The sequence below is a fragment of the Blennius ocellaris genome (genome assembly GCF_963422515.1).
Source record: "Blennius ocellaris genome assembly, chromosome: 21".
Lineage (NCBI taxonomy): Eukaryota > Metazoa > Chordata > Actinopteri > Blenniiformes > Blenniidae > Blennius > Blennius ocellaris.
In genome coordinates this window covers 5,893,319-5,919,156 of record NC_137670.1, presented here as the reverse complement: position 1 = coordinate 5,919,156, position 25,838 = coordinate 5,893,319, and the positions used below count along the sequence as shown (strand labels likewise).

The following is a 25,838-nucleotide window of genomic DNA, read 5'->3' as shown; positions in this document are numbered from 1 at the left end:
CGGCGAAAAGGCGCCATATAAGTGAAATCCATTAACCATTACCGTTTCCCCAGTCTGAGCTCACGGAGAATCAAAACTGTTTCTCTGACTGCTCCCGTGGAACGACTTGCACAGCAGACTCACTCCTCGGCGTGTGTCTGTAAAAGTCGGCTGCCTGTATTTCCTTTTTATTATCTTGTTTTCCTTGTCTGCGTGTTTAGTTTTATTAATTCATCGTCTTCATTTACATTTTAGTTTTCTTATCATTAGTTATGCACGCTTGCTTGAGCTCTGAATGATTCTAAATTCTAAACCTCCTCCTCCTCCTTTATCGTCTTGCAGTAAAGTTAAATGGTCATCACGACGCTCGTTTCAGAAGAAACTCCTCTTCCGTTCTACATCTCCCATGATGCCGCAGTCAAACCGACAGCAGTTCACACTATCCACCATTAAAATGTCTGTGTTAAAAGCACATGCGGTTCCGTCAGGAAGCTCTCTCACCAGGGTTTTTTTTTTTATGGAGAAAAGTTTCTTTGAGAGTTTGTGAAAAAGAAGTAGTAACACCCTGTGCTGCTGCGTGAGTAAGTTTCTGACAGCCTGTGAGCTGAAGAGCAGCTTCTTCAACAGACGTAAAGACGTAAAATCCTCCATCAGCTTCTGGAAAATTGTCTTTCGATGTTGTATTTCTCACTATTAACGACCGAAATGAGGTGAGGAGTTCCTCAGGGGTGAACTCTGGGTCCTCGATTCTCTCTCATTGCATGTTTGCATAAATCACAGTGGATTTTATGGACCTCTGTGGGAAACGCTTTGGCTATTGAAGCTGCGCTTCTACATTTCGCTTTGTTATTTGAACAGTTTAGTGCCTTTTATTGGCTAAAATGAGCTTTGGAGTTCCCTAATTTTTGAATTTGCATACAGTTCCCTCGGGGATTTCGGTGTACTGTTACAAAAACAAGGCCGTTTTTACTGAATCCAGCTTTCTGTAGCTCGAGCCCTGCGCCTTCACCACATCAACCGATCACTGCAGAGTACAACTGGCAAACATTTCAGGTATATCAATGATTTCCTGGATGTAGATGAGGTAGAATTATTAATTTTTTTCAGTTGTCTTCTTTAGTTTTATTTTAATGGGTTTCATACATTATTACATTACTATAACAAACCTGGAGCAACAGCGTCCAGCAAATACGAGTTAAATGAAAATTCACACCAGTGGTCAATCAAATGAAGTTCTATCACCCTCTCAGATGATTTTATAGTACACACATGCACACACACACACACACACACACACACAGAGTTTTCCCATAGCCACCGTCTTATTTAAAAACCGGGTTTTAAATAATTTCTCAATGATTTCATTTTGCCTAATTTGTAATTTTTGACCACATTCCGGCCCTTCTCCGGTTGTAGCTGTCGGTGCTGCTCATATTTATCTAGGTAGAATTGACTCAAGTAAAAATGTGTTAACTCCCTCCATAAAGCCCCCAAATCAAACACAAATCTGTGGAAAGGAGCGGCAAGATGGCGCGAGGAGAGTTCTTCTCCGTCCTTTTCTTTGCCGCCGAAGCTCGCAAATAAACAGACTCCCTCCGTTTATCCGTTTATCCGCATGCGTTCGCTCTCAGATGCTCGTCGGGTTTCTCTGGTTCACCCGAGGTCGGAAGCGCTCAGTTTTTATCTGCGAGTCTGTAGATAACAATCGCCGCCACACACCCCGAGCGTCTCGCACACAACCAGCACCGGAGGGCCGAGGCCACTCATTAAACAGCTGCACATGCTCGCCATTAAACCGATAAAAGGAGGACTAGATGAATAGATAAATATAGGTAGACCAGTGTCAATAAGTGCAAATGAACAGTACGTGCAAGGCGAATTGTCGGGTCTATTTTTTTTCTCATTAGAAAAAAAATAGACCCGACAATTCGCCTGTCGGGAAGAAGCTCCTGCTCGTTTTCTCTGGGTTCGCCATTCAGGCGGTGGTGACGCTGCCCATCCAGCTGACGATGCTCAAGGCAGTGTTTCGAAACATTTCATCAATTAAAACAATTTGTCATCATCTGGAAATTTTTTTGAGTTTACGTTTCTAAAGTATCACTTCACATAAATTGGACTCATTGTTTATTGTGAAAGGTTGTTTGCGTCATGTGACCTCCACAGATTGCATTAATGTCGGGGGTCAAATTCTGACCAAGGGCGGTTTTGAATGTCATTTTTTTCCCAATCTAGTGTTTTTAGATCAGCCTCTGTCAGTTTTCATATTTATACTTAAAAAAAAAAAAAAAATCACATGGCGGGCCGGATTAGATCCTCTGGCGGGCCGGTTCTGGCCCCCGGGCCGCATGTTTGACACCCCTGGTTGGCAACAATCACAACGTGGTCTTTTCGTGAAGCCAGAACTCTTCACATTTTTTATTTTATCCTCTGTACAAATACATGTGACTTAATTCCGTGATACGGAGACACAGTCAGACTTTGTCCTCCTCTCCAGGCGAGTAGCGGACGCTAGCCGTTGACGCTAACTCCCTTAGTTCCCGGTCAAAGTTGTTTTGCAAGGACAATGCGCATCCCTCTGAGCCGCCGTGCCTCCTCTTGGCAGGTCGAAGGAGCTGATAAAGGATGCCATCCTGGACAACGACTTCATGAAGAACCTGGAGCTGTCCCAGATCCAGGAGATCGTGGACTGCATGTACCCGGTGGATTACGGGAAAGACGCCTGCATCATCCGGGAGGGCGACGTGGGCTCGCTGGTGTTCGTGATGGAAGGTGAGGCGCCGCGGAGTGGTTCTGAAGCAGAGATATATTAAACAGCTTCACAGTCGCATTTAAAAGAGAAAATTACAATACGTCGCCGTGGTAACAGTGCGCGTGTGTATATATGTATGTGTGAGGTTTGTTGTGTTATATAAGCAGCCTGATCCTCCCACTGAATACTGCTGAACATCTTCAAACTTCTTCAGTCAATATGCACGCCCACACAGGGATGCAGGGGTCAGCCACACGATCACGTGCTAACAGGCTAATAGCATCTTGAACAATGGTGTATGTGTGTTAGCCTGGTAAGAAAACCATTATTTCTCTGGATTGCACTGCACCTCTGTCTACTTTGGCAGGAGAAAAAAAAACAAAAAACTGTCACTCCGCAAAAGTCTTCAGCCCGCGGGGAATCGACAGGAAACGCTGCAGTTGCAAAGTGTGAAGCTGACACAGAGTAACACTCATTATCTTAAGGCTAAATTCAAATGTTTTCTTAGTTTCTGTACTTGTTGCATCACGTCTGCTGTCTTGTGTCTAACAGTGTAACTTTAAAGCTTCCGGCTGCCCACACAGGCGCTCTGCTAATGAGGAGGACACGCACGCGGGGCGGGCGTCTGTGAGCGTTTGTAGATAAAAGGGCAGCGGCGCTCAGGCTGGACACCTTTAACAAACGGGTGCAACCACCTGCTGCTTTGAAATGTTGGCAACTTGACTTAAGTGTGACAGAGAGAGAGAGAGTGAGTGTCCAGGGATCAGTGAGGACCAAAGTGAAGGGGAATAGATGAAAAGTGTTTGGAAATTAGAAATTTACTGAGAAATAAAAACTTCAGAGAATACGTTTACATATGACAGGCAGTAATTTCTAAAAAGAACATTTCTATCTATCTGTGTGTGTGTGTCTCTCTCTCTGTGTGTGTGTGTGTGTGTGTGTGTGTGTGTGTGGCTCATTAATTCTCTGATTGGCCAAAGAAACAGATGCACCAGCTCTTCTCATTATGGATAAAACACACACACACACAAACACACACCTCTCTCTGGTGGATGTGGTTGTCATGGTAACGGGTTTCGGTGATTTCACAGTTTGTGAATTTTTGGGAAATTTTACAGGATTTTTATTTTTTTTAAAAAGACCAAAAAACCAGAGGGGGGGAGGGTAGAGGATGGGGACGAGGAAGAGAAGGATGAAAAGGTGTAGGAGGAGGAAAAGGAGGAGAGACATTGGAATAAATAGACAGAAACATCTGAATATCGGAGAGAAAGAAAGATGACGTGTGCAAGAGAAGGAATGAGAGGGCAAAGTAAAGAATGGAGGAAATAACAACAGATCGAAGAGCTGTGGTTTATAAAAAGATGCAGATTGTTAAAATGAAAGAAGAGAATCAAGAAGATTGAGAATCAAGAGAATCAAGAAGAAAAAAATAGGCAGTTAAGATCAAAAAAATCGTTCAAACTTTCAACCCTTAAAAAACTTAAAAAACAGTGAAAGGAAAAACAATATGATTTCATGTAAAAACAAATCTCACTAACATTTGAAATGTTCTCTTTGTTTTTTGGTTTGGGTGGCGTTCGCGTTCACTTTTGAGACCGGATCAAACCCCCAGCAAAACGTTACGCAATTATGACGGCTGCTGGTTTTATTTATTTATTTATTTATTTATTAGTTTATTTGGTAGGGACAGTGCATATTAATGAACATCTGTAAAACAGTGTAAATATGCCAGATTGCAGCAAAAATGCTAATTTCCATCTGTTGTCCCTCGGCAGGTGACACAAGATACAGGAAACATAAAATAGAAAATACATTTAAAAAATACATTTACAAACATTACGTACTGTGTATTAAAGCAGACGGTTAAAAGTGTTCACAGTTTGGGAAGTAAAGTAAAGAAGGAAGTAAAGAAGAAACACGGCTCATCGATTGGTCTGGACCGAAAGCGGAAGTCCCGCTGTGGTGGCTGAGCCTATTAGCTATTGGGTGGCCACAAACAACCACGATATATAGTCTTCAGATCCGATACCAATGAGTGCCTTTCTCACGACGTCGCATCCTCTCACTCTCACCCCGCCTGCCAGAAACATGGTTAACAAACGAACCGAGGCCGAGCATTTCAAGGGAAAGATCACTTGTTAGATTCGGTTCAGAGTTGGTGGCCGTCCTTGCTTCGCCCAAACTAAATGTTTTTTTTCCCACTCTGGTCCGGACCAAACAGGGGAATGTGACCTCGCCGGGGCGTGGGGGTGGGGTGGGGTGGGGTGGGGGGGTGATGGGGGGGGGGGGGGGGATTCTCAGCTCCCAAGTGAGCCGAGCCCGTGTCCTGGACTATCTGAATGTAAAAGGTCCCTGAGCCTCCTCCTCCTGCGAGTTCAGAGTAAAACCACATATCGCTCTTTTCTGTATTTCTTCTGGTTCTGCTCTCAGCCAGTGTGTGTGTGTGTGTGTGTGTGTGTGTGTGTGTGTGTGTGTGTGTGTGTGTGTGTGTGTGTGTGTGTGTGTGTGTGTGTGTGTGTGTGTGTGTGTGTGTGTGTGTGTGTGTGTGTGTGTGTGTGTGTGTGTGTGTGTGTGTGTGTGTGTGTGTGTGAGTGATGAAGTTAATGATCATTCCAATCTGCAATCACAACAGCAGATCCTGTTTGTGTTTATCTCACCATTCGGCATAATGATCCCCACCATCTGGTGTGTGTGTGTGTGTGTGTGTGTGTGTGTGTGTGTGTGTGTGTGTGTGTGTGTGTGTGTGTGTGTGTGTGTGTGTGTGTGTGTGTGTGTGTGTGTGTGTGTGTGTGTGATGATGATAATGATATCCCTGGTTGTTTCTATGTGACTGTAAACATCAGTAGAAACAAACTGCTCTAAATCCTGAAACATAATGCCTCCTTTGTATTCGGTCCATGTGTGACCCGCAGGTGGCGCCGTCACACACACAGCGAGTCGGCAGCGTGAGGCTGAATTCACGGCGGAAAGGGTTGATTTACGTTCTAGTTAATAGTGTAGAAAATGTCAAGAAGCTGCAATGTTCAGCTGAGCTGCTTCACAGCTAAGTATTGCAATATAAATTGACAGTTTTAGTTTCAGTTAAATGGATCCGCATATAGAGGTATTTTTAAATAAGTGACTTTATTTTCATATGTTCAGTCATTCCGATATGAAAACGTCAGAAACGCAACCTCATAATGTTTGGAGTTGTAAACTTTAAGATTGAAAAGGAACACATAAACAAACTTCCTCCGGGAAAAAACTTGAAAGCATCTTTGAAACGTACTTCAATACGCTGCTAATGCTTTGCTAAACCTGCTGCTCAGCTAAACCTACTGCTGCTGCTCTCTGAAGCCAGGAGTTGTTGTGTTTTGCGCCACCGCAAAAAGATCTGCCACCGACTGAACCCCAAACTCAACCTGATCATAATTGATTTCCTCCTGGCTGAACTTTCTTCAGCTGCAAAATTAAAACGTGTCAAACTGATTGACTGCCCCTGTGGGTGTTGTTATTGTGATCGGTTTGTACAATAGGTTGATCTGTGACAGCGGTGATTGATCTCTGCGTGTTGTGGAGGTGTGTTTTGTGATCCGCGTGACATTTTGTCCGTCCTGCCGTTTGAATCTGTCTTCATTGACGACACTTTCAAATGTCAACGTCTAAAGGCCAAACGCACACGCTGAAACTCATGAAACTGCAACCAACTTGTGTGTGTGTGTGTGTGTGTGTGTGCGTGCGTGTGTGCGGTAGAGGGGAAGGTGGAGGTGACGAAAGAAGGGATGAAGCTGTGCACCATGGGACCAGGAAGAGTGTTTGGAGAGCTTGCAATCCTCTACAACTGTACACGCACAGCTACAGTCATGAGTGAGTACACACACACACACACGCACGCGCACACACACACACACACACACACACACACACACACACACACACACACACACACACACACACACACACACACACACACACACACACACACACACACACACACACACACACACACACACACACACACACACACACACACACACACACACACACACACACACTTTTTGTTTGGACTTCCTGGTACAGCAGCGTTGCCAGGCAGCAGCCTCCGCTCCAGCCAATCATCTTCCTTTTAGCTGGAGAGGATGAGTTTCCGTTTTCTCGTTATCGCCACGGTAACGAGGGGCTGCAGCTGGAGCGGTCGGAGTCATCCACACAGCTGCAATGCGCTAATGACATGTTACTTATTGATCTGTTTGCCAGCAACACAACAAGCAACAAACGGCGCCCTCAAGCTGGTGACATCACAACAATAACATCAACAACAAAATTACAATATGGGACGCTCCGGTTAGAGTAGCACCACAACAACAACAACGACGACAACATAAGAACACTAAACACTTTAGATTGGTGACAACAACAATGATACAAAACGAAAACACCAACCAGTTTAGGTAATGTGTAGTACGGTGTAGTACGGTGTTCAGTACTCTGTGGTACCATCTAGATCTGGGAGTTATTGTGTAGTATTGTGTTTTACTGCATATTATTGAATAATATTCTGTAATATTGTTTAGAATTGTATAATAATGTGTACCTTTGTTATAATCTAATACTAGATGTATTGTGTTCTACTATAAGAATGGTGTTGTAATTCTTAGTACAATGCAGTTGTGTATAATACTGTGTAGTATCTATCGTATTGTCCGGTACTGTGAAAGGCTGTGCGATACTGTTGAGTAATTACTGAGAGTAATACTGGTTAGTACTTTGTAATAATGTATATTACTGTTCTCTATATCTGGGCTCATCACTGTGAAGGAATTTAGGACTCTGGGTGTCTCCACGGTAACTGCAACTTCAGGTGGATGTCTTGTAACCGTAGCAACCGTCTCAGTGTGAGCATTGGCACTTACTTACTTTAAGCTTATTGTGTGTGTGTGTGTGTGTGTGTGTGTGTGTGTGTGTGTGTGTGTGTGTGTGTGTGTGTGTGTGTGTGTGTGTGTGTGTGTGTGTGTGTGTGTGTGTGTGTGTGTGTGTGTGTGTGTGTGTGTGTGTGTGTGTGTGCGCGCGCGTGTGTGTAGCTCTCGTCCAGGTGAAGCTGTGGGCCATCGACCGTCAGTGCTTCCAGACCATCATGATGAGAACCGGACTCATCAAACACGCCGAGTACATGGACTTCCTGAAGAGGTGACAAGACCACTGAGCCTCGTCTCAGACGTGCGCAACACGCCTGTATTTTTTTTACCCACTGTCAGTGAATGCCACACTGCCGAGGCCTGAACACACCCCCTGCCCTGATCGTGGACCAGTTTGGACCCGGTTCCGACTGGGTTTTGAGCTGGCTGGGTAATGCTTCTAGGCTGCTATCGGACTGGTTTTTGAAGTGGCTTTAAACGACATCAAAACTTTGTTTTTGGACTAGTATATGTTGATGGTATATGATGAGTTTCGTCACTGTAGATCTTGTTGATTCGTGTTTTTCTTTGCACGTGACTGAACTTTGTTCCTCAATAGAATTCTAAGAAACATATTTACTGAAGGAGAAACAACTTGATAATGTAAGTGTGTGTGTGTGTGTGTGTGTGTGTGTGTGTGTGTGTGTGTGTGTGTGTGTGTGTGTGTGTGTGTGTGTGTGTGTGTGTGTGTGTGTGTGTGTGTGTGTGTGTGTGTGTGTGTGTGTGTGTGTGTGTGTGTGTGTGTGTGTGTGTGTGTGTGTGTGTGCGCAGCGTTCCCTCGTTCCAGGGCCTCTCTGAGGAGACGCTCAGTAAGCTGGCGGATGTGATGGAGGAGGTGAGTCCATCCTCGCCCTCAGGTGTGTGTGTCCTTCACTTGTCTTCAGTGGTGGTAGTGAGAGACTTTGTTCTGTGTCCAGACTCATTATGAGGACGGCGACTTCATCATCCGCCAGGGGGCCAGAGGAGACACCTTCTTCATCATCAGCAAGGGGCAGGTCGGTCTTCCTCTCATGCTTCGACCTGCCGACTCATCTTGATCATCCACACTTACCTCCAATCCCCGCAGGTCAACGTCACCCAGGGCGACTCGGCCAATCACCAGACAGTACACCTGAGGGAGCTCGGCAGGGGGGACTGGTTTGGAGAGAGAGCGCTACAGGGGTAAGATCACGTGACCTCATGAAGCCAACGTTTCTCCAATCTGTAATCTGTTCACTGTCCTGATGGCAGTTATCCAGAAGTGATTGAGCATTCTGCAGTACCACCCTCACCCAGCAGGTGGTACCACGTGTCCTCCTCTGTTCTCCACAGCCAGGCGATGATAAAAACGGAACATCTTTCTTTCCCCTCGAATGTTAACATCCTTCACATTCCACATGAGAATCCACTCCACCATTGGAACCACTGCTGCCGCCACCTTTTACATTTTTTTTTTTCCCTTTTGAAAAGGATGATAAAAATGCACACTGACTAACAGAGTGGAGAGGCTGCACATGCTAAAAACACGTGATGGCAAGCGCTAACAACTCTGATGCACACGACCTTGCACGGGCCTCTTGTGACAGAAAAACCAGCTCGTGTGTTCAGAGCCGAGTTCATGTGATGCACAGTCGTTGGGTTTGAAGTGCGATTCCATGTTCTGGCCGCTGAGGAGTGTTTAGGCCGTGTTTCTCACACTTGAGGACCAAGATGAAGCCTGAGCGTGTGTGTGTGTGTGTGTCCGTGTGTCCACAGGGAGGATGTGAGGACAGCCAACGTGGTTGCTGCTGGCACGGTCACCTGTCTGGTCATCGACAGAGAGTAAGCCTATTCAAATCTGACAGCTCAGTGTGTTTATTTAAAGCTGCTGCTGCCCTCTGCTGGTTCTAGACCACACACACACACACACACACACACACACACACACACACACACACACACACACACACACACACACACACACACACACACACACACACACACACACACACACACACACACACACACACACACCACAGAGAAAGAAAAACTGTAGTTTTTTTTAAAGCAGTGTTCTGATTGGCTACTTCCTACTTCCTCTCAGCTCATTCAAGCATCTGATTGGTGGACTCGACGACGTCTCAAATAAAGGCTATGAGGACGCAGAGCTGAAAGCCAAGTGAGTCACACACACACACACACACACACACACACACACACACACACACACACACACACACACACACACACACACACACACACACTATCAAGTAACTGGCCCACTGTGTGTGTGTCATATGACACACCAGGTGTTGAGCTGTCACTCACAGCCATGGCGACACAGTAAACAGTAAACATGTTTATGTTGATCTTCTCATGTTTCGCTCTTTTAAATTAAACTGTGTTCATGCAAATATCCTGAAAATAAAGCAAAAAAATATAATAATCCATTTTGTCACATCGTGTTAAAATGTTTATTATTTTTAGTGCGAGTCATGTTTACTTTATTATTATACCATTATTATAGTGCAACACTTCAATCCACACTCCTTGTGGATTGAACACATTCAGCACAACTCACACAGAGTATCAGGATATCAGAAGAAGTGTTCGATATCTGAAGGGTAATATTTCCCATCATGCCCTTCATGTTACTTCAGGGTCAAAGTGTTGTTGTGCTGCAGGAATCGAGCAGTTAATCCCCTGCTCACCATCGCACACTAATTTTAGACTGAAACACCAGAAGAGCTCAGCTTCCAGGAAAGGAGGCAGAGGAGAAGGAGGGAGGGCGAGGAGGAGGGGAGAGAGGAGGAGGGGAGAGAGGAGGAGGAGTGGAAACAAGTTCAATGTCAGTGTCAAACCAGTTTAATATAATTTTGAAACCAGTTTGATACAGTTTTATATCAATAAAGAGCCAGTTTCAATCCAGTTTAATATTGGTTTGAACCAGATTGATATCGGTGTGAAAACCATTTGAAACTAATTTAATGTCAGTTTTAAATCAAAGTTAAATCAAAGTTCTAAATCACTTTGATGTCACTTTGATATCAGTGTAAAGCCAGTCTGAAACTAGTTTAATGTCAGTCTAAAACTAGTTTTAAACCTGTTTGATATCAATGTGAAAACCGTTTGAAACTAATTTAATGTCCGTTTAAAAGAAATTTTAAATCGGTTTGATGTCAGTGTAAAGCCAATTTGAAACTAGTTTAATACTGAATCAGACTGAAGCTTGTTTTGAACCAGTTTGAAAATTGCAGTTTCGATATGAAACATTTGAAGACGTCGCAGTAATTCTATTCACACCCGGACTGTTTTGCATCACTTCTGTTTGTTTTACTCACGTGTTCTTCAAACATGTACAAGTAGAGATAAAATGACGTTTTCCAACATTAAATTCACTTTACATGTGAGCGATTCACTTTACATGCGAGCTGCTGCATTCTGGATGCATATCCTCACTTTTAATCTGAAAAGTGTCATGTTTTCGGACTCAGATGTAGATTCAGGATTACATGTGAACAGTTTATAATTCTTACAAGCTGAATAAAAAAAAATAAATCTCATCCAAAGTAAATTATGTTGACAGAATTGCTACTTAAAAAAAGTCAGTCATTAATCATAAACATTATGAACATTATATTGTGAGAAATTAAATAAAACTTTTCACACACTTGCAGTCAGTTTGAAATAAGTTGAAAAGTAGAGTCACACTTGTTTTTTCCTCTCAACTTTTTTTTTTGTAATATTAGATTCAAATTTTTTTCATTTATACATACTATGTACCTCCATATATACATACAAACCCTTATATACATACATGGATACATGTAGGGTGACCAAGACAAGTTAGTGGAAAAATAAACAAATGAAATAATAGTAATAATAATTTAAATTACAATAAAATAGAGAATAAATAAAGAAATAAACAAAAGCAAAGAAAAACAATCAGACAAAAAAAAACAATAATAAAACTTTCAACTAATTTCGAATTGCTCTCATATTCATGTTTAAATTGGTTTCACATTTGTTGTCAGATCTGTTCCACAACTGTTATCACACCTGCTTCAACATCTGGTTTAAAATCTGTTCCACACCTTTATTTTCCACATCTGTTTTCACACCTGCTTCAGATCAGTTTCAGACCCGTTTTCAGAATGACACATCTTCAGGCGCATTTTACAAACACGTTCAAACTGATTTAAGTCCGAAGCTGAAGTGGAGACGGTGTGAAGGCGACAGGAACGCTGTAAATGTTAAGCGGTCAGTGGCGGGACCGTGGGAGCCGCCCTGGTGGTGTCTGGTGGCTTCCAGGTCAGGACAGAGTGTCCTTCAGCCCCTCGACTCCCCGTTAAATAACCGCGCTGCGTTTATGGGCTCAACCTCCCAGCAATGTTCCCACCTGCTAAAAATACAAGCCGCCGTCATCCGGGCTGACCTCCGGGTTGGTATTTCACCACGCGGGATGCGGCCAGAGCACCGGCGCAGTTCCCGAGGAGAACAGGACTCACCTCCCGCGGGTTTCCCTCCTCCGGACCTCCTCCTCCTGTGCGGAAAGTCAGATTCAGACGCTTCCGGCGCGTAAACAGAAGGACCTGGTCTCTTCCCGTCTGACCTTCATGCACACAGAGCTGGAGGATCTGGATTACCCGGAGGATCTGGCAGCCTCACCTCACCGCCAGTACCAGTTCACCCCGAGACCCCCGATCCTGCACCGCTTCGCCGGCCCGCACCATGTGAACCCGGCACGGAGCTCCTCCTTTCAGACGCTTCTCTTACGAACGCTCTGCCGAACCTTCTCCTGAGGAGTTTGGATGTTTTGAAGGAGTGTTTATCTTCAGCCAACCTGTCGACTCGTCCCTGGACCAAACCCTTCAGGCCGGTGTGATCGGGTAAAGTTTGGACATGAGGGAGCTGTTTAACGTCCCGGTGAGGCGGCAGCGGGAGCGTCTCACCAGCATCCCCTCTGCTCCTCCCTCCTCCTCTTCCTCCTCCTCCTTCCCCATCACCTCTTTCTCCATCCAAACCTCCAAGAAGTTCCCCTTTTTCCACGTGGTGAAATGCTGCAGGTACGACTGGACCGGTTTCCAGCTGACCCTCGGACTCTGAAATGTTTATTCGCTGAATGACACCTTCTTCTCTGGTTTTTGTTGTTGTTGTTGTTTTTTAAAGATACGAAGCGGAGAACGCCTTCTTCTCCGGCCTGAAGCTGACCGACTTCAACATCATCGACACGCTGGGAGTCGGAGGCTTCGGACGGGTTGAGCTGGTACGATCACCTTTCACTGAACCAGATTCAGAGGCCGTCTGAAGCGTGAAGATCAGAATTGAAAACTCTTCTGATACAGCAGCTTCAGATGGGTTTGAAATCAGATTGAAATAATTTTCAGAACTTTTTCTGACCCAGATATAGATGGATTAAGGCCAGTGTGTGTGTGTGTGTGTGTGTGTGTGTGTGTGTGTGTGTGTGTGTGTGTGTGTGTGTGTGTGTGTGTGTGTGTGTGTGTGTGTGTGTGTGTGTGTGCGTGTGCGTGTGCGTGTGTGTGTTACTAGTAAAATATCAGAGCTGCAACTAGAAACCAGCCTCATGTGACACTCGGTGAAATGTTTCCTGTGATTCTTGAACCATCTTTTTTATTTTGTGCATTTTAATGTTTATGAAAACTTAGTTTCATGATCAAATCCGCTTCAAATACTTTTATAATTTAAAGGCTTCAATAAACAGGTCTTACCAGGAAGTGGGCGTGGTCAGGGTGTATTGAAGGTCAGAAGGGAAACCCTGTGGAGGGTTTGCCCATAAATAGGCGGGAGTCCCGGCTGTGGGGGTCCCGGCTGTCCTGTGGGGTATTTTTAGAGAGTGACTGATGTCATGTGACCCCCCCCCCCCCCCCCCCCACACACACACACACACACACACACACACACACACACACACACACACACACACACACACACATACACACACGTACACTTCAAGTGGAATCCACCAATCACATCAAGGAAAATACCCGGAGATGAAAAAAACTATGTTTTGAACTGTTTTATGTTTTAACATTATAACTTACAAACCACAATTAATTAAAAACAAAAAACAAACCAGCTCTGACACTTCATGTTGACATTTTTAACCATTTCAAACTGCGAGAAACACTTCCGATATGTGAAATTCAGCTTGATGTGTCGTTTCAGGTGCAGCTAAAAAACGAGGAGGCCAAAACGTTCGCCATGAAGATCCTGAAGAAACGCCACATTGTGGATACGAGGCAGCAGGAGCACATCCGCTCCGAGAAGCACATCATGACCGATGCTCACTGCGACTTCATCGTCAGGTTGGCATCGTCATCGTCATCTTTATCAAACGAAGCTCTCTTGTCTCTGGTTTGGGAGCAACTCGGTCTCAAACCAGAAGGTCTGGAGGACGTTTGAGAAGACAGAAGAGTCTGAACTTGTTTTTGGACGGGGGGGGGGGGGGGGGGGGGGGGGTGTTCTTCTCATTTTTGTGGTGCACTAATGACTCCATTTTGATTTTCCATTCAGGTTGTATCGGACGTTTAAAGACAGTAAATATCTTTACATGCTGTTGGAGGCATGTTTAGGAGGGGAGCTGTGGACACTCCTCAGAGACAGGTACTCACTAAATCTGGGCCAGGGCAAACAAAGACACTGGAAAAGACGCCGGGTGTCTGAGAGCCACCTTCAGCGCTCTGATCTGCTTTCAGGGGCTCGTTTGAAGATTCGACCACAAGGTTCTACACGGGCTGTGTGGTGGAAGCCTTCGCCTACCTACACGCCAAAGGCATCATCTACAGAGACCTGAAGCCTGAAAACCTCATCCTGGACAGCCGAGGATACGCAAAGCTGGTACACCCCCACCCCCCAACCCCCGTCACTTTTCACCCTGAACTCCACCCATCAGGACGGAGATGGTGACGATATCAGGCCTGTCGTTTTGTCTCCTCCAGGTGGACTTTGGTTTTGCGAAGAAGATCGGTTGCTGTAAGAAGACCTGGACGTTCTGCGGGACGCCCGAGTACGTGGCTCCAGAGATCATCCTCAACAAAGGTCACGATGTCTCGGCGGACTACTGGTCTCTGGGCATCCTGATGTACGAGCTGCTGACGGGCAGGTGAGGACCAACGCGGGAAGGTGGGCGGAGCTCAGCAGAGTCCAGATTCAGTCCTTCAGCGGTTCTCTGTGTGCCTCCCAGTCCTCCGTTCTCAGGTCCAGATCCCATGAAGACTTACAACGTCATCCTGAGAGGCATCGACATGATCGAGTTCCCCAAGAAGATCACCAAGAACGCTGCCAGCCTCATCAAGAAGCTCTGCAGGTAGGGGGCGCCGTCTGTCAGGATGCCAGTCTTCACCCGCAGGCTGAATGTTAACATGTTACCGTGGCGTCCCACAGAGACAATCCGTCGGAGAGACTGGGAAACCTCAAGAACGGAGTCAAAGACATCCAGAAGCACAAGTGAGCCGAACATCGACAAGCTTCTGACGACGGTTTTTGTTTGTTCTGCTGCCGTTTCCCAGAGTAAATAAAGTCGCTTGTGTTCAGGTGGTTTGAAGGTTTCAACTGGGAGGGTCTGAAGAAAGGAACGTTGACTCCGCCCATCAACCCCAACGTGAGTACGGAGACAACCAGTTGTACGAGCTATACCAGCTCAGTGAAGTCTGACTGAACAAATCGAAGCTCTGAGAGCCCAACAACATGGAAATATCGCAATATTGTAGGCTTTATCACCACACACTGTAAAAAAAAGAAGGTCTTTTTGGGTAAAATACCGGCAGCTGTGGTTGCCAGAACACTACCGTCAACTTCTGGTACATCCATTTCTTCATTTACAGTAAAGAAATGTATTGATACCATTGATTTTATGGTTAAAAAAATTTAACTCATTCTATATTTTACTGTAAATATGGAAGGTGTAACCCTGAAATTCCAGTATAAAATATAGTTTGTGCAAAGACATTAAGGTTTTTACTTGCAACTAATTTATTCTGTTAAAATTCATCGAAATTACTGCAAATATCAAGGTCCAGGAAGAAAATTCCACTTACAAAAATGACAGTAAATCAATTTCTATTACGTCAGTAATAATATTCTGCGTCATTCATTCTGTTGTGTAAACCTAGTACACTAAGCATTAAATAATATTGCGGGAATTACCTCATGTACCAACAACAGACCCAAAGATATTCACTTTCAAATTTCCAACATATAAACTTCTTATTAGATATTTGTGAAGCTGTAAAAATGTCTCGTCAATGACCGAGACAAATATACACAATTTTACTTTGAGACTATTCTGATTTTAAAAACCTTTATTGCCATTAAAAATACACTTACAAGTTGATTAACGTGTGATGTGATGTTGATTGATAGGCTGCTGTTGAGTTGGTCAGAAGAATCACAGAAATGATCACACCTTGGTTCCCTCGGGTTCCTCTTGGCTTCACGAATTATATTAAGACTTTTGGTTGGACGCTAAGATTTTTCCTTCCGATCAATTTTGTCAAAACCAGCAAACGTATTTGGTTCAATGGCTCCGAATCGATCTTAAGACGGTAGGAGACGGTTGAACTCGCCTCCCAAAGACTTCTGCCTCCGTGTCGCCCTGTTCAGGTCTCCTCTCCAACCGACACCAGTAACTTCGACAGTTTCCCTGAAGACTCGGACGAACCGCCACCGGACGACAACTCGGGATGGGACTATGACTTTTAAGCTCGCAGGGCCCGACACGACGACGGCGGCAGAGGTGAAGACGTTCCTCTCGGACTGAACGACGACAACGAAGCACCCGACCACGACAATGCCACATCCTGTAGCCTTTGACCTCCATCAGTGGCTTCAACCCGACACCGGGTGTCTGATATCGTCACTGAAACTACCTGAGGCTGAAGCCGGCGCGTCCCAAGGTCGCTGGGCGAAGTCTTCACCAAGTGCTCTCCACAAGGCTCCACCTGCGGCGTTTTAACCCCGAAGGATAAACCGGCTCGATAGTCTGAACCCGACATCACCGTGTTGCCTTCGCTTCCCTTCTCATTCTCTGGAACTTTGGATGCAAGAGGCAGAAGCGTGGCGGTGTCGGGCGTCGTAGCCGTTTTCACCCCGTGTGGATGAAAGAGGCGACGCGAACATTTCTATCTCGAATCTTTCCTTTTTCTCTCACTCTTTGAGTTGTAAACTTGGGAGCGGCGGCATGAGAACACGTGCTTGTAGTTATTTCCAAGACTTGTAATTTCTTTGTTTGGTTTTTGGGGGTTTTTTTGCATTCAAATGATTGTTTGCTAAAAGTGCATCTGTAGCTTTTTGCTTGAAGCAGCAAGATGGAGAATCTTTGAATCAGTCCTTCACTTGTTCCACAACTTTTATATAAAAAAAAAAAGTGAATATTTCCCTGAAGCGGCGTTAAATAGTTCAATGAGTTTCATTGATGTTTGTTGGAGACCAAATAGTCTTTTTTTTTTTTTAAAGCAGTGCGAATCAAGCATCACAACAACAAAGTGAATCAGGTCAGCTGAATGTCTCGTGTCTGCTTTCATCAGGAACATCGGATACTACAGTAGGAGCTTCTACCCAGAGACAACAACAGGAAACAGTTGTTTTAAAGTTGAAAAAGCAAAAAAGTAGGGTCGCACTGTCGTCCTGGCAACAAATCAATAACTGAACAGGAATCAAAATGTTCTCTAGAACATAACAAATTAAAGAGGTCTGATACACTCACAGCTAGTCGATTATCCTCACGTGTGGTGTTGATGAGAGCCGACGACAGTCAACCTGAAAGCTCTGAAATACTCAAATGACCTTTATCAGTTGTGACCTGAATGATTTTTCCGCACACAGCAGAAAGCTGGAGGCAGACGTGCATTCTGGGAACTTCCTCTGCATGTTCACAGCGACTCCACCGGGAAGGGTGGAAACGTTGACGTTGTGTGCAGTACCTGATGTCTAAATGTGTTTCTCTGATGTATATCGTGGCCTTTTTTTTGACCGCAGTCTCTTTGGGCTCTGAAGCTTTTGTATCTGACTTTTTTTGTACAACGAGTTGTGATCGTGTGCATGAGAACAGTCGTACACACTTTATTGACACGTTCGGACCAGAGGGAGAAATCTCTGTGATTGTAGTCGTGGTGATTATTTTTTGTGGTTGTATATCGTATTTGAATAGATTTGGGTCGATAGTCCTTGATGATTTCAGTAGTTGTAGCTCTGCGTTCACAAAGCTTTATGCTCACGACTGTTAGAAAGTGAAACCGTTTCACCAAAGCAGCTCCAAAATAAAACAAGTAAACAAGTGTTTGTCTCCAACTTCTCTGTCACAATGTCAATAACGAGGCCCCGCCCACTCCTGTGGTGAGGCTGTCTGCAAAGCACGCTCTGTATGTTTTGTCCAGTTGGCTTATATTAAGTATTTTCTATATAATTCTGAAAAATATAAACAAACAAAACAATTATTCTGATGTTATTTCACTACTATGTGTTGAACTGCAAGCAATAAAGTTAGCATATATAATATAACAGAACACATGTCATGGAGACTTACCCTATTAGATATGGAATTATTATGTACATTATTTTAAACATAAAGGTCATATATTGTATATTTTTCTATCCTAAGCTTTGTGCTATTTGGATGATTTTATATATTTTCAGATGATAAGTATTGAAAAAAATATATATATATCAGTACCACTAGAGGGAGCAGGTGTACCACCAGTCATACCACAGTTTTCGAATCGTGGTTTTCAAGAATATGCCTGAGGTCTGCAACTTTAAGGAAGAAACGAGCCGCTTCCATAATTCTCCACCAAATAAAAGAAGCCACAAAACATGTCAATATTCTGACATGAAAAAAAAACTTACAAAAATTAAAGTTGCAATGGTTAAGTGTCACAGGTTCAATTTAGATATATTTAATACAATTTTTAGCTATTGTAGCCATTATTGAAAGGGTTATTTTTTTCCAAGCCATTGTTTTCCCTGCTTTTATATTGATCTTATTTTTACTTTCCTTTGTCACTTTGGAAAATATGAGGATCCCCTTCCTCACCCAAACAACTCACTCAATCACACTCATTAGGATGGACATGATGTACATACCATCTGTAGCTGTCTGGTATTGGCAGTCTCCCTCTTCCCTCTTGTTTGTGGTGTTTTCCCATGTCCACCCGTGTTTTCTGTGTCTTTCTGTCTGTTTGGCTGGCCACCCTCCCTCTGCTGTTCCTCCGTCTCTGCCTCCACTCCCTCCTCTGAACGCCAGCCTTCTATTAAGCCAATTAAGACCACGTTTACCCGTGTGTAAAAAAAAAAAAAAAAACACAGACATTTCTACGGAGCCCCTAAAGGGACATAATTTTTTTTTTAATTTTTTATTAAAAATAAAAACAGTACTCATTTGATATATTCACATTTAAAATGGTTACATTCTCTGTCATCACTACCGACACAAAAATCATCATTTTAACATGCAGAAAATTTAAACTTGACACAAGAAAAATTGCGTTCAAAAAAATCTTCCAAGCATTCAGATAATCATTTTTTCACATCAACGTCAAATCATTTAGAGAGAGAGAAAAAAAACACACGATGTTCCTCCTACAGTTATGAATGACAGCTCTGAATGTAAATGCACAGTATGTACTGTGTGTGTTTATTGACACAATTGTCCGGGTGAGGCTGCAGATGCATATATATATTTGCAGTAACGCATGCACAACACACACATGGTGATGCGACGACTACTGTGTATGAGACCCATTATGCACTGCAGTCCTTCCTGTTCACACAGGAAGTGACCTCAACAGGCCTGACTGAGCCTTTGAACAGGTGAGCCTCATGTGGCCGATAACGACCCGCTGAGCCTGTCAGCAGACCCCCTGCGGAGCCCCCGGTGAGAGCTGACCGTCACAGTCTGAAGGCCCCCGGGGAGGCGAGGCTTAGTGGTGTGAGGATGACTGTGGTCTGAGGTGATGAGGACGATGTGATGAAGGTGTTTGGATGTCACAGTTTCCTCTGGGTGTGTGAGTAGAAGCACGTAGCTGCTCTGCTTCCCCCTCCTGTTTTTTTATGAATGAAACACACACACACAGGATGATGTCAGCGTAAAGCCCCTCCTTTTCTGATGCGGGAAAAACCTCACGCTCTGTGAGAGAGAGAGAGGGAGAGAGAGAGAGAGAGAGTGCAAGAGAGAGCGTGTCTCTCATCCCCCGTCGTGCCCTCCTCCTCCTCCTCGTCCTCATCCTCGTCCCTCACGAGCCCGAGGATGAGTAATCCACCGCTAGAAGGAGAGATGCAGACCGACTGAGGGAGAGAAGGAGGGAGCGTAACATCGCGTCCTCTTCCTCCTCATCACACCATCCTCAGCGAGCCGAAGATAAATGTATGAAACGTCTCCAGCTGCTCTGTCAATGCCAGTGAAGCCGGATACTACCTGGAAGAGGAGAGAGGAACAGGCTCATTGCTGGTGCAGAGACTCGTACATGTGGGAGTACACCTGACTAATTCCTGGAAGAGCTGCCACGAGAAGGGAGGCGTGTTTGGACTAATTCCTGGACGGGACTGACTTTGGATTGCGGCTGCCGACCACTTTCTGACGCCTTTCCCTCACAGCCTGTGCACACGATGCGAGAGGGAGTCGGACCTGGCTAATACCTGGACGCCTTGCTCTGCCCCGTCTGCGTGGACTCTCCCTGTCGGCCCCATCTATTCCGTGGACCAGCGTGTTCTGGCATGTTCTGTTTCTGCCTACAGAGTTCGCTGCTGAAGCTCCAGGCTCTGGAGGTGGAGGGGGGTGCATCACAGGGGTCATCCCCGGAGGACAGCCCCCCCGCCCTGGGCAGCAAAGAGCCGAGGAGCCCTGGAGGTCCAAACGAGCTGGGAGGGAAGACACAGGCGGTGTGTCACCAGGTCCCATCGGATGAGAACAGCCCTCCAGGTACCACAAACCTGTGTGTGTGTGTGTGTGTGTGTGTGTGTGTTTCTGTGTCTGTCCCACCTCCTGGTTGGTCTCTATGTTTCTATTTTTAGAGCTTCATCCAGAATTCACAGTTTACAGCACGTGAGACTCACAAATCTCCAACTACCAAGCGGCAATCAATCATGCCTTTCAAACAACCAGCAACCAATCTGTAAACTAGCAACCAATCCACCAATCAGTCAATCAATCCATCAATCAATCTGTCCATCCTTCAACCTTTACATAACTCAACCTGTTCGTGAAGCAGCAACTTGTTCGTCAACCAAACTGTTCACCAAATCAACCTTTTTATCAACCAATCAACTTTTCCATCAAGCAACCTGTCAACCGGCAACTCGTTCATGTGTTCATCTACCAAACTTTCAAGACGTCCACACTGTCTTTCAGGCTCACCTGTATACAGCTGAGGACGACAGTGTTGCTTTGAGTGATTCTCATGCTCTTTGGGTGGTTATTGTCGTTGGTGACAATCTCTGAAAGAGTTCTCTGAATGTTTGAGGATGTTGTAGTAATGGTCTACAAGGTTTAAATGGCTTTGTGGAGGTACTTCATGCAGATAAGAGCTGGTTTACAAAGAGATAGAGGTACTTGAGGTAGTTACCATGAGAGGAAGAACAAACTGTTATTCTGACATGGTTCTTTATTTCAAGGCACCAAGAAAACCATGTCCACTTCGTGTTACTATCACTAACTTCTTGCTAACTTTTCTCCGTGTGTGTGTGTGTGTGTAGAGCTGCTAGCGGTCTTGACCAGACCTCCACTGTCCCCCCGACACCAGCCCCTCATCTCCATCCAGCCCTGCCAGCAGCCCCTCACCCCCGACGGTGCGCTGCCCTCCAGTCCCCACCACTCTCCTTACACCCCTCCAAGGAGGAGCCCTGGGAGTGAGGCGGGAGGAGCCGGGACCGAGGGAGGAGGAGGCGCACTCCTCCAACTGCTGGCCGGAGGTCCCAGCCCTTTGCCGTCCCCTCGCTGCTCCAGCCCCAGCCTGAGGTTCAACTCCGACCCGGATTCAGCTCCATCACCGCCCTGCAGCCAGCAGTACATCCTGTAAGCCCCGCCTCCTCACCTGGCTACTTGTTGTCCTGGTGACCTGGTAGCATGGTCACCTGGTTACCTGGAGACCTGGCTACCTGTTGTCCTATTAATCTACCAGGAGGCCTGGTAACCTGTTTACCTGTACTTCAATTCGAGCTGACAATAGTTTGGATTTTGAATCTATTGGTTGTTACGGAACTTGGTTTTTTTCAGTCCTGATGGTCCAGATTTGATAAGGATGAACTAGATCCACAATCCAGATATGAATCTGCTTTGAGCAAAAAGTGTTCCAGTTGAGGGTCTAGATTTGGGACCCTTTGTCTGAAATACGTCTTAATTTTGGAACTGTGATCCTGGATTCTGAGACTTTCAGTTCTCACATGGTTGCAGATCTGATTGATATTTGTGTGTGTGTGTGTGTGTGTGTGTGTGTGTGTGTGTCCAGCTGTCGGGGTCGAGGGGACAGAGATGAAGGAGCTGAGGACGAGTGTCCCCCCTCCATTCCCTTCCTGACCCGACACATCCAGAGCCTGAAGAAGAGGGTCCGCAGGTTTGAGGAGCAGTTTGAGTTAGAGATGAAATACAAGGTGAGTCCAGCAGTCGCCAACACACTCGCTCTCACCGTCAACAGTTGGTGCTGGTCAAACCACATCTGAGTGACCAAGTCCAGAGGAAGTGGTGATGAAGATATTTGTCTTTTACAGCCTTCCTACAATGATAAATATTCAAACCCTGAGATGGTACGGGTGATGAATGAACTGGCCAAAGCTCGAAAGCAGCTCAAAGGTAAGAATAAATGCAGACAGTCACACAAATTCCACTCCTCGGGGGGCTCTTTCTGCTTGCCGGGCTCCTAAATAATACACAGTAGAGACGCTAAGGATATCAGAATGTTCAGCACAGCATCTTGTCTCACATGTAAGAAGATGTTCTTCTGCAGGACTTTACATATTTTATGATAGGAGCTGATCGCATGCTTCTCCTCCCGTCTGCACCATTCGTTCTTTGGCTGAGTGGCTTGAGAACAGCTCTGGTAAAGCTACTTCCTGTTCTGCACATGAGCCTGGCTGAAATTCTTCCTGTCGTTTGTGTGCAGAGCTCCGTCTCCGCCAGTCTGTGTTTGAGTCCGAGGAGAAGGAAACCAGCGAAGTCTGCAGGTAACCTTAACCCTAACCCTAACCCTAACCCTAACCTTTACCCTAACCCTAACCCTAACCATCAACGACATTCTGGTGTCACACTGTCTAGCCTGTCTTCAGCCGGTCTACAGCCTGTATTGTCACTCTGCACACTGGGTTTGGGTGTCCTGGGTGAAGCTGTGTCCACTGTGTCCTGCAGGCACGGCTCTGGTCAACAGGGTGTGCCAGATCACAAACCTCTACTGGAGGAGACGGTGGAGTCCCTGTTCAGACGGCTGAAGGAGAAGAGACAGGCTCTGGGCCTGCCTGACAATATGAAGGTGTGCAGGGAACCTGTACACACTCTGACACACACCTACACACATGCCAAAATAACTATACCGACTTGAAAAACATGTGCCTCGACACCTGTATGGCTGTTGACTTCTCTGTGTGTGCATGCATGGGTGTGTGTGTGTGTCTGTGTGTGTCTGTGTCTAGGAGATGACTCAGGCTCAGATGGTGCTGGAGAAGATAACTCTGCAGAAATGTCTGCTGTACTTAGAGAGTCTGCATGGGCGACCGGTGAGTCCTCGAATGCACCACGAGACATTCGGGTACTTGGTGAGGTTTTTTTTTCATTACCATCCTGACACTGTGTGTGTGTGTGTGTGTGTGTGTGTGTGTGTGTGTGTGTGTGTGTGTGTGTGTGTGTGTGTGTGTGTGTGTGTGTGTGTGTGTGTGTGTGTGTGTGTGTGTGTGTGTGTGTGTGTGTGTGCGCGCGCGCCAGGGGAACAAACAGGAGAGGAACCTTGTGAAGCCTCTTTATGACCGTTACCAGATGATCAAACATCTTCTCTGTGCAAGTCCCACCTTCTTCACAATAGTGAGTTTCTCAAACACACACACACACACACACACACACACACACACACACACACACACACACACACACACACACACACACACACACACACACACACACACACACACACACACACACACACACACACACACACACACACACACACACACACACACACAGGTTTTACTGCTGGATGATTCTGTGTGTGTTTCAGGAGGAAGAAGAGGGTTCTGACGAAGAGTCCATGACCTCCACGACGGTGGACAACGCTCCCGTCCCTCCTGCTCTTAGAGTGATTCGCCCAGTGTCCGGCGAGTACGACAGCGACCACGACAGCGACCCGGCCTTCGTGTCCCCGATAGACGAGGTGAAAGCTGTCCGTCAGCAGGCGGCGTTCACCACCGAGAACCTGCACGAGGCCTCCAGGTGAGTCAGGCTGTCACACCTGCATGCTCCCGGCTGTTGTGTTGCTGCTCTGTGACGTCATTGCAAACCAGTAACTCAAGGGTTTACTTAAGTTGAATCTGTTGGTATCTTGTTCTTTATTAACCTGTAGTATCGAAGTAACTGTAGCTTATTCCTGATTGGTGCAGAGCTCAGCTGCTGGTGTGTCTGAGAGAAACAAGGGAGGAGAAAAAGAGAAGGAGGAAGACTCTGCGAGTGTACGAGGAGGAGTTTCTACGTCAGACAGGGAGGTGAGACCACCATCATCATCATCATCATCCTCCTCTTCATCCCAATGTGTCTTCATATCTACATCACCATAGCATCTCTCCCACTCTGTCCTCCTCAGGGTCTGTCAGAAGGAGGACCGCTCCCCCATGAAAGAGGAGTATCAGGAGTACAAACAGCTGAAAGCCAAGCTGCGTCTCCTCGAGGTCCTCCTCAGCAAACAGGAAGTCACCAAACACATGTGAGGACCCTCCTGCAGATCTCCTGCAGACTGCCCTTCATCCATCCAGTGCAGTAAAACGCCTGCATTCCATGAGGAGTCCAGCAGATGGCTCTGCGATTCACAGTAACTTCCAGTGAACACTGCACCGCCTGCTCTTCCCCGCCTGCTGCTCTTAGGTTATTTTCTTTAAAGAAATAAATGTTTACTCTGTTAGAAACGGATTTAATAACTCCTGTATGTTCAGTCCGTGTGACCTGCAGGCGGCACGATCACAGTGAATGATGTGGGGCTGCTTCTCTCCAGCCGAACCTGCTGTGGAAAAGTTACTTGTTACTTTGTTGTTTTTAATAGTGGAGAAAATATCAAGAGGCTTCAATGTTACGTTACTTCATCTGACTACATCTAAGACAATTCAACGACCAGAGATCCTGCAGGAAGGTATAGAAAGAGAACAGAGACTAAATGTTAGTGGCAAGTAATGGTCAAATATGGGGGGTGAGAGAGAAGATCTCAGTGAAGATCTTCCATCATCTGAACCTATAGGAGATTCACTACATCCAGGGTGGCCTGAACCAACTGTAAGTTTTATTCAATACAAATGGTAGAAGCCTGTTCTTGACAGAGACTGTGCTCACCTCCCGAACTGGTTCCACCCAAGAGGAGCGGTCGTATCTGAAGGCTCTGAAACCCTTTTTTTTTTTTTTTTACTTCCACAATGACTCTCAGACACACAAAACAACTGACCATAGTTGATCATTATTGACAAAACTTTCAAGCAGGTACAAAATTCTGTGTAAAAACACACCTTGAGGTCTAACATGTACTGAACTTACAGAAGTTGTGAAATAAGCGTTATTCTGACGATTTGGAGTGAAACAGGGCGGGCTGAGCAGATTGAAGCGGGCAGGTGTGTGTGACAACATCATTCAACGTGAGTTCGCTATAGTTTTGGGAATTTTCACCATCAGTTCAGTGGTCATTCATCTGAAAATGAGGCATTCAGGTGCGTGGAGAGGGACCTGCGTCTTCACTTCAAGCACTTTACAGTCAAAAACAGTCATTTCTGTTGGTCCAAACTCTGACTGCGTATGTGTGTGTGTGTGTGTGTGTGTGTTCATGTGTCAAACCTCCTAGATTGTTGATGTTTCTCTTCAAAACACCTCATAAATATTTTTGTTACAAACACGTTTGTGAGTTGTTGTTGGGTTTTTTTTCAATCTGAATTGCTTTTGTGAAAAAAAATGTATGACAAAAACCACTCGGCACAAAAGGCAGTTTTATTAATTGATTATACTGTTGAGTGTCCTCTGGCAAGAGGCAAGTCCT

General features: G+C 45.4%; 2 protein-coding genes across 4 annotated transcripts in view; both read left to right on the top strand.

The window, feature by feature from the left end:
• LOC308145617 (cGMP-dependent protein kinase 1-like) overlaps nucleotides 1–17,916 on the top strand; it is a gene marked incomplete at its 5' end in the record, with an annotated part of 21,106 nt that extends 3,190 nt beyond the window's left edge. The window contains 17 exons of one of the 3 annotated variants that reach the window (XM_080517086.1): nucleotides 2,582–2,748; nucleotides 6,461–6,574; nucleotides 7,789–7,894; nucleotides 8,434–8,497; nucleotides 8,580–8,657; nucleotides 8,729–8,823; nucleotides 9,397–9,462; nucleotides 9,725–9,799; nucleotides 12,790–12,886; nucleotides 13,807–13,946; nucleotides 14,155–14,244; nucleotides 14,337–14,478; nucleotides 14,580–14,743; nucleotides 14,825–14,947; nucleotides 15,025–15,087; nucleotides 15,175–15,241; nucleotides 16,243–17,916. In XM_080517086.1, coding sequence (XP_080373212.1) covers nucleotides 2,582–2,748; nucleotides 6,461–6,574; nucleotides 7,789–7,894; nucleotides 8,434–8,497; nucleotides 8,580–8,657; nucleotides 8,729–8,823; nucleotides 9,397–9,462; nucleotides 9,725–9,799; nucleotides 12,790–12,886; nucleotides 13,807–13,946; nucleotides 14,155–14,244; nucleotides 14,337–14,478; nucleotides 14,580–14,743; nucleotides 14,825–14,947; nucleotides 15,025–15,087; nucleotides 15,175–15,241; nucleotides 16,243–16,341 — 1,750 coding nt within the window. In that variant the 3' untranslated portion in view covers nucleotides 16,342–17,916. Of the gene's footprint in view, nucleotides 1–2,581; nucleotides 2,749–6,460; nucleotides 6,575–7,788; nucleotides 7,895–8,433; nucleotides 8,498–8,579; nucleotides 8,658–8,728; nucleotides 8,824–9,396; nucleotides 9,463–9,724; nucleotides 9,800–12,074; nucleotides 12,687–12,789; nucleotides 12,887–13,788; nucleotides 13,947–14,154; nucleotides 14,245–14,336; nucleotides 14,479–14,579; nucleotides 14,744–14,824; nucleotides 14,948–15,024; nucleotides 15,088–15,174; nucleotides 15,242–16,242 lie in introns of those variants that run through there. The other 2 variants (XM_080517087.1, XM_080517088.1) reach the window with 2 other exon arrangements.
• A 2,433-nt stretch (nucleotides 17,917–20,349) lies between these two features.
• On the top strand, nucleotides 20,350–25,243 carry LOC308146130 (protein FAM13C-like; the record flags this gene model as incomplete). The annotated part of the gene is made up of 11 exons (XM_080517797.1): nucleotides 20,350–20,554; nucleotides 21,328–21,646; nucleotides 22,080–22,221; nucleotides 22,339–22,420; nucleotides 22,731–22,791; nucleotides 22,973–23,093; nucleotides 23,254–23,337; nucleotides 23,543–23,638; nucleotides 23,832–24,043; nucleotides 24,211–24,312; nucleotides 24,411–25,243. 11 exons carry the CDS (start codon nucleotides 20,350–20,352, stop codon nucleotides 24,532–24,534), a joined length of 1,548 nt encoding a protein of 515 aa, XP_080373923.1. The 3' UTR covers nucleotides 24,535–25,243.
• Between the last annotated feature and the right edge of the window lie 595 nt (nucleotides 25,244–25,838).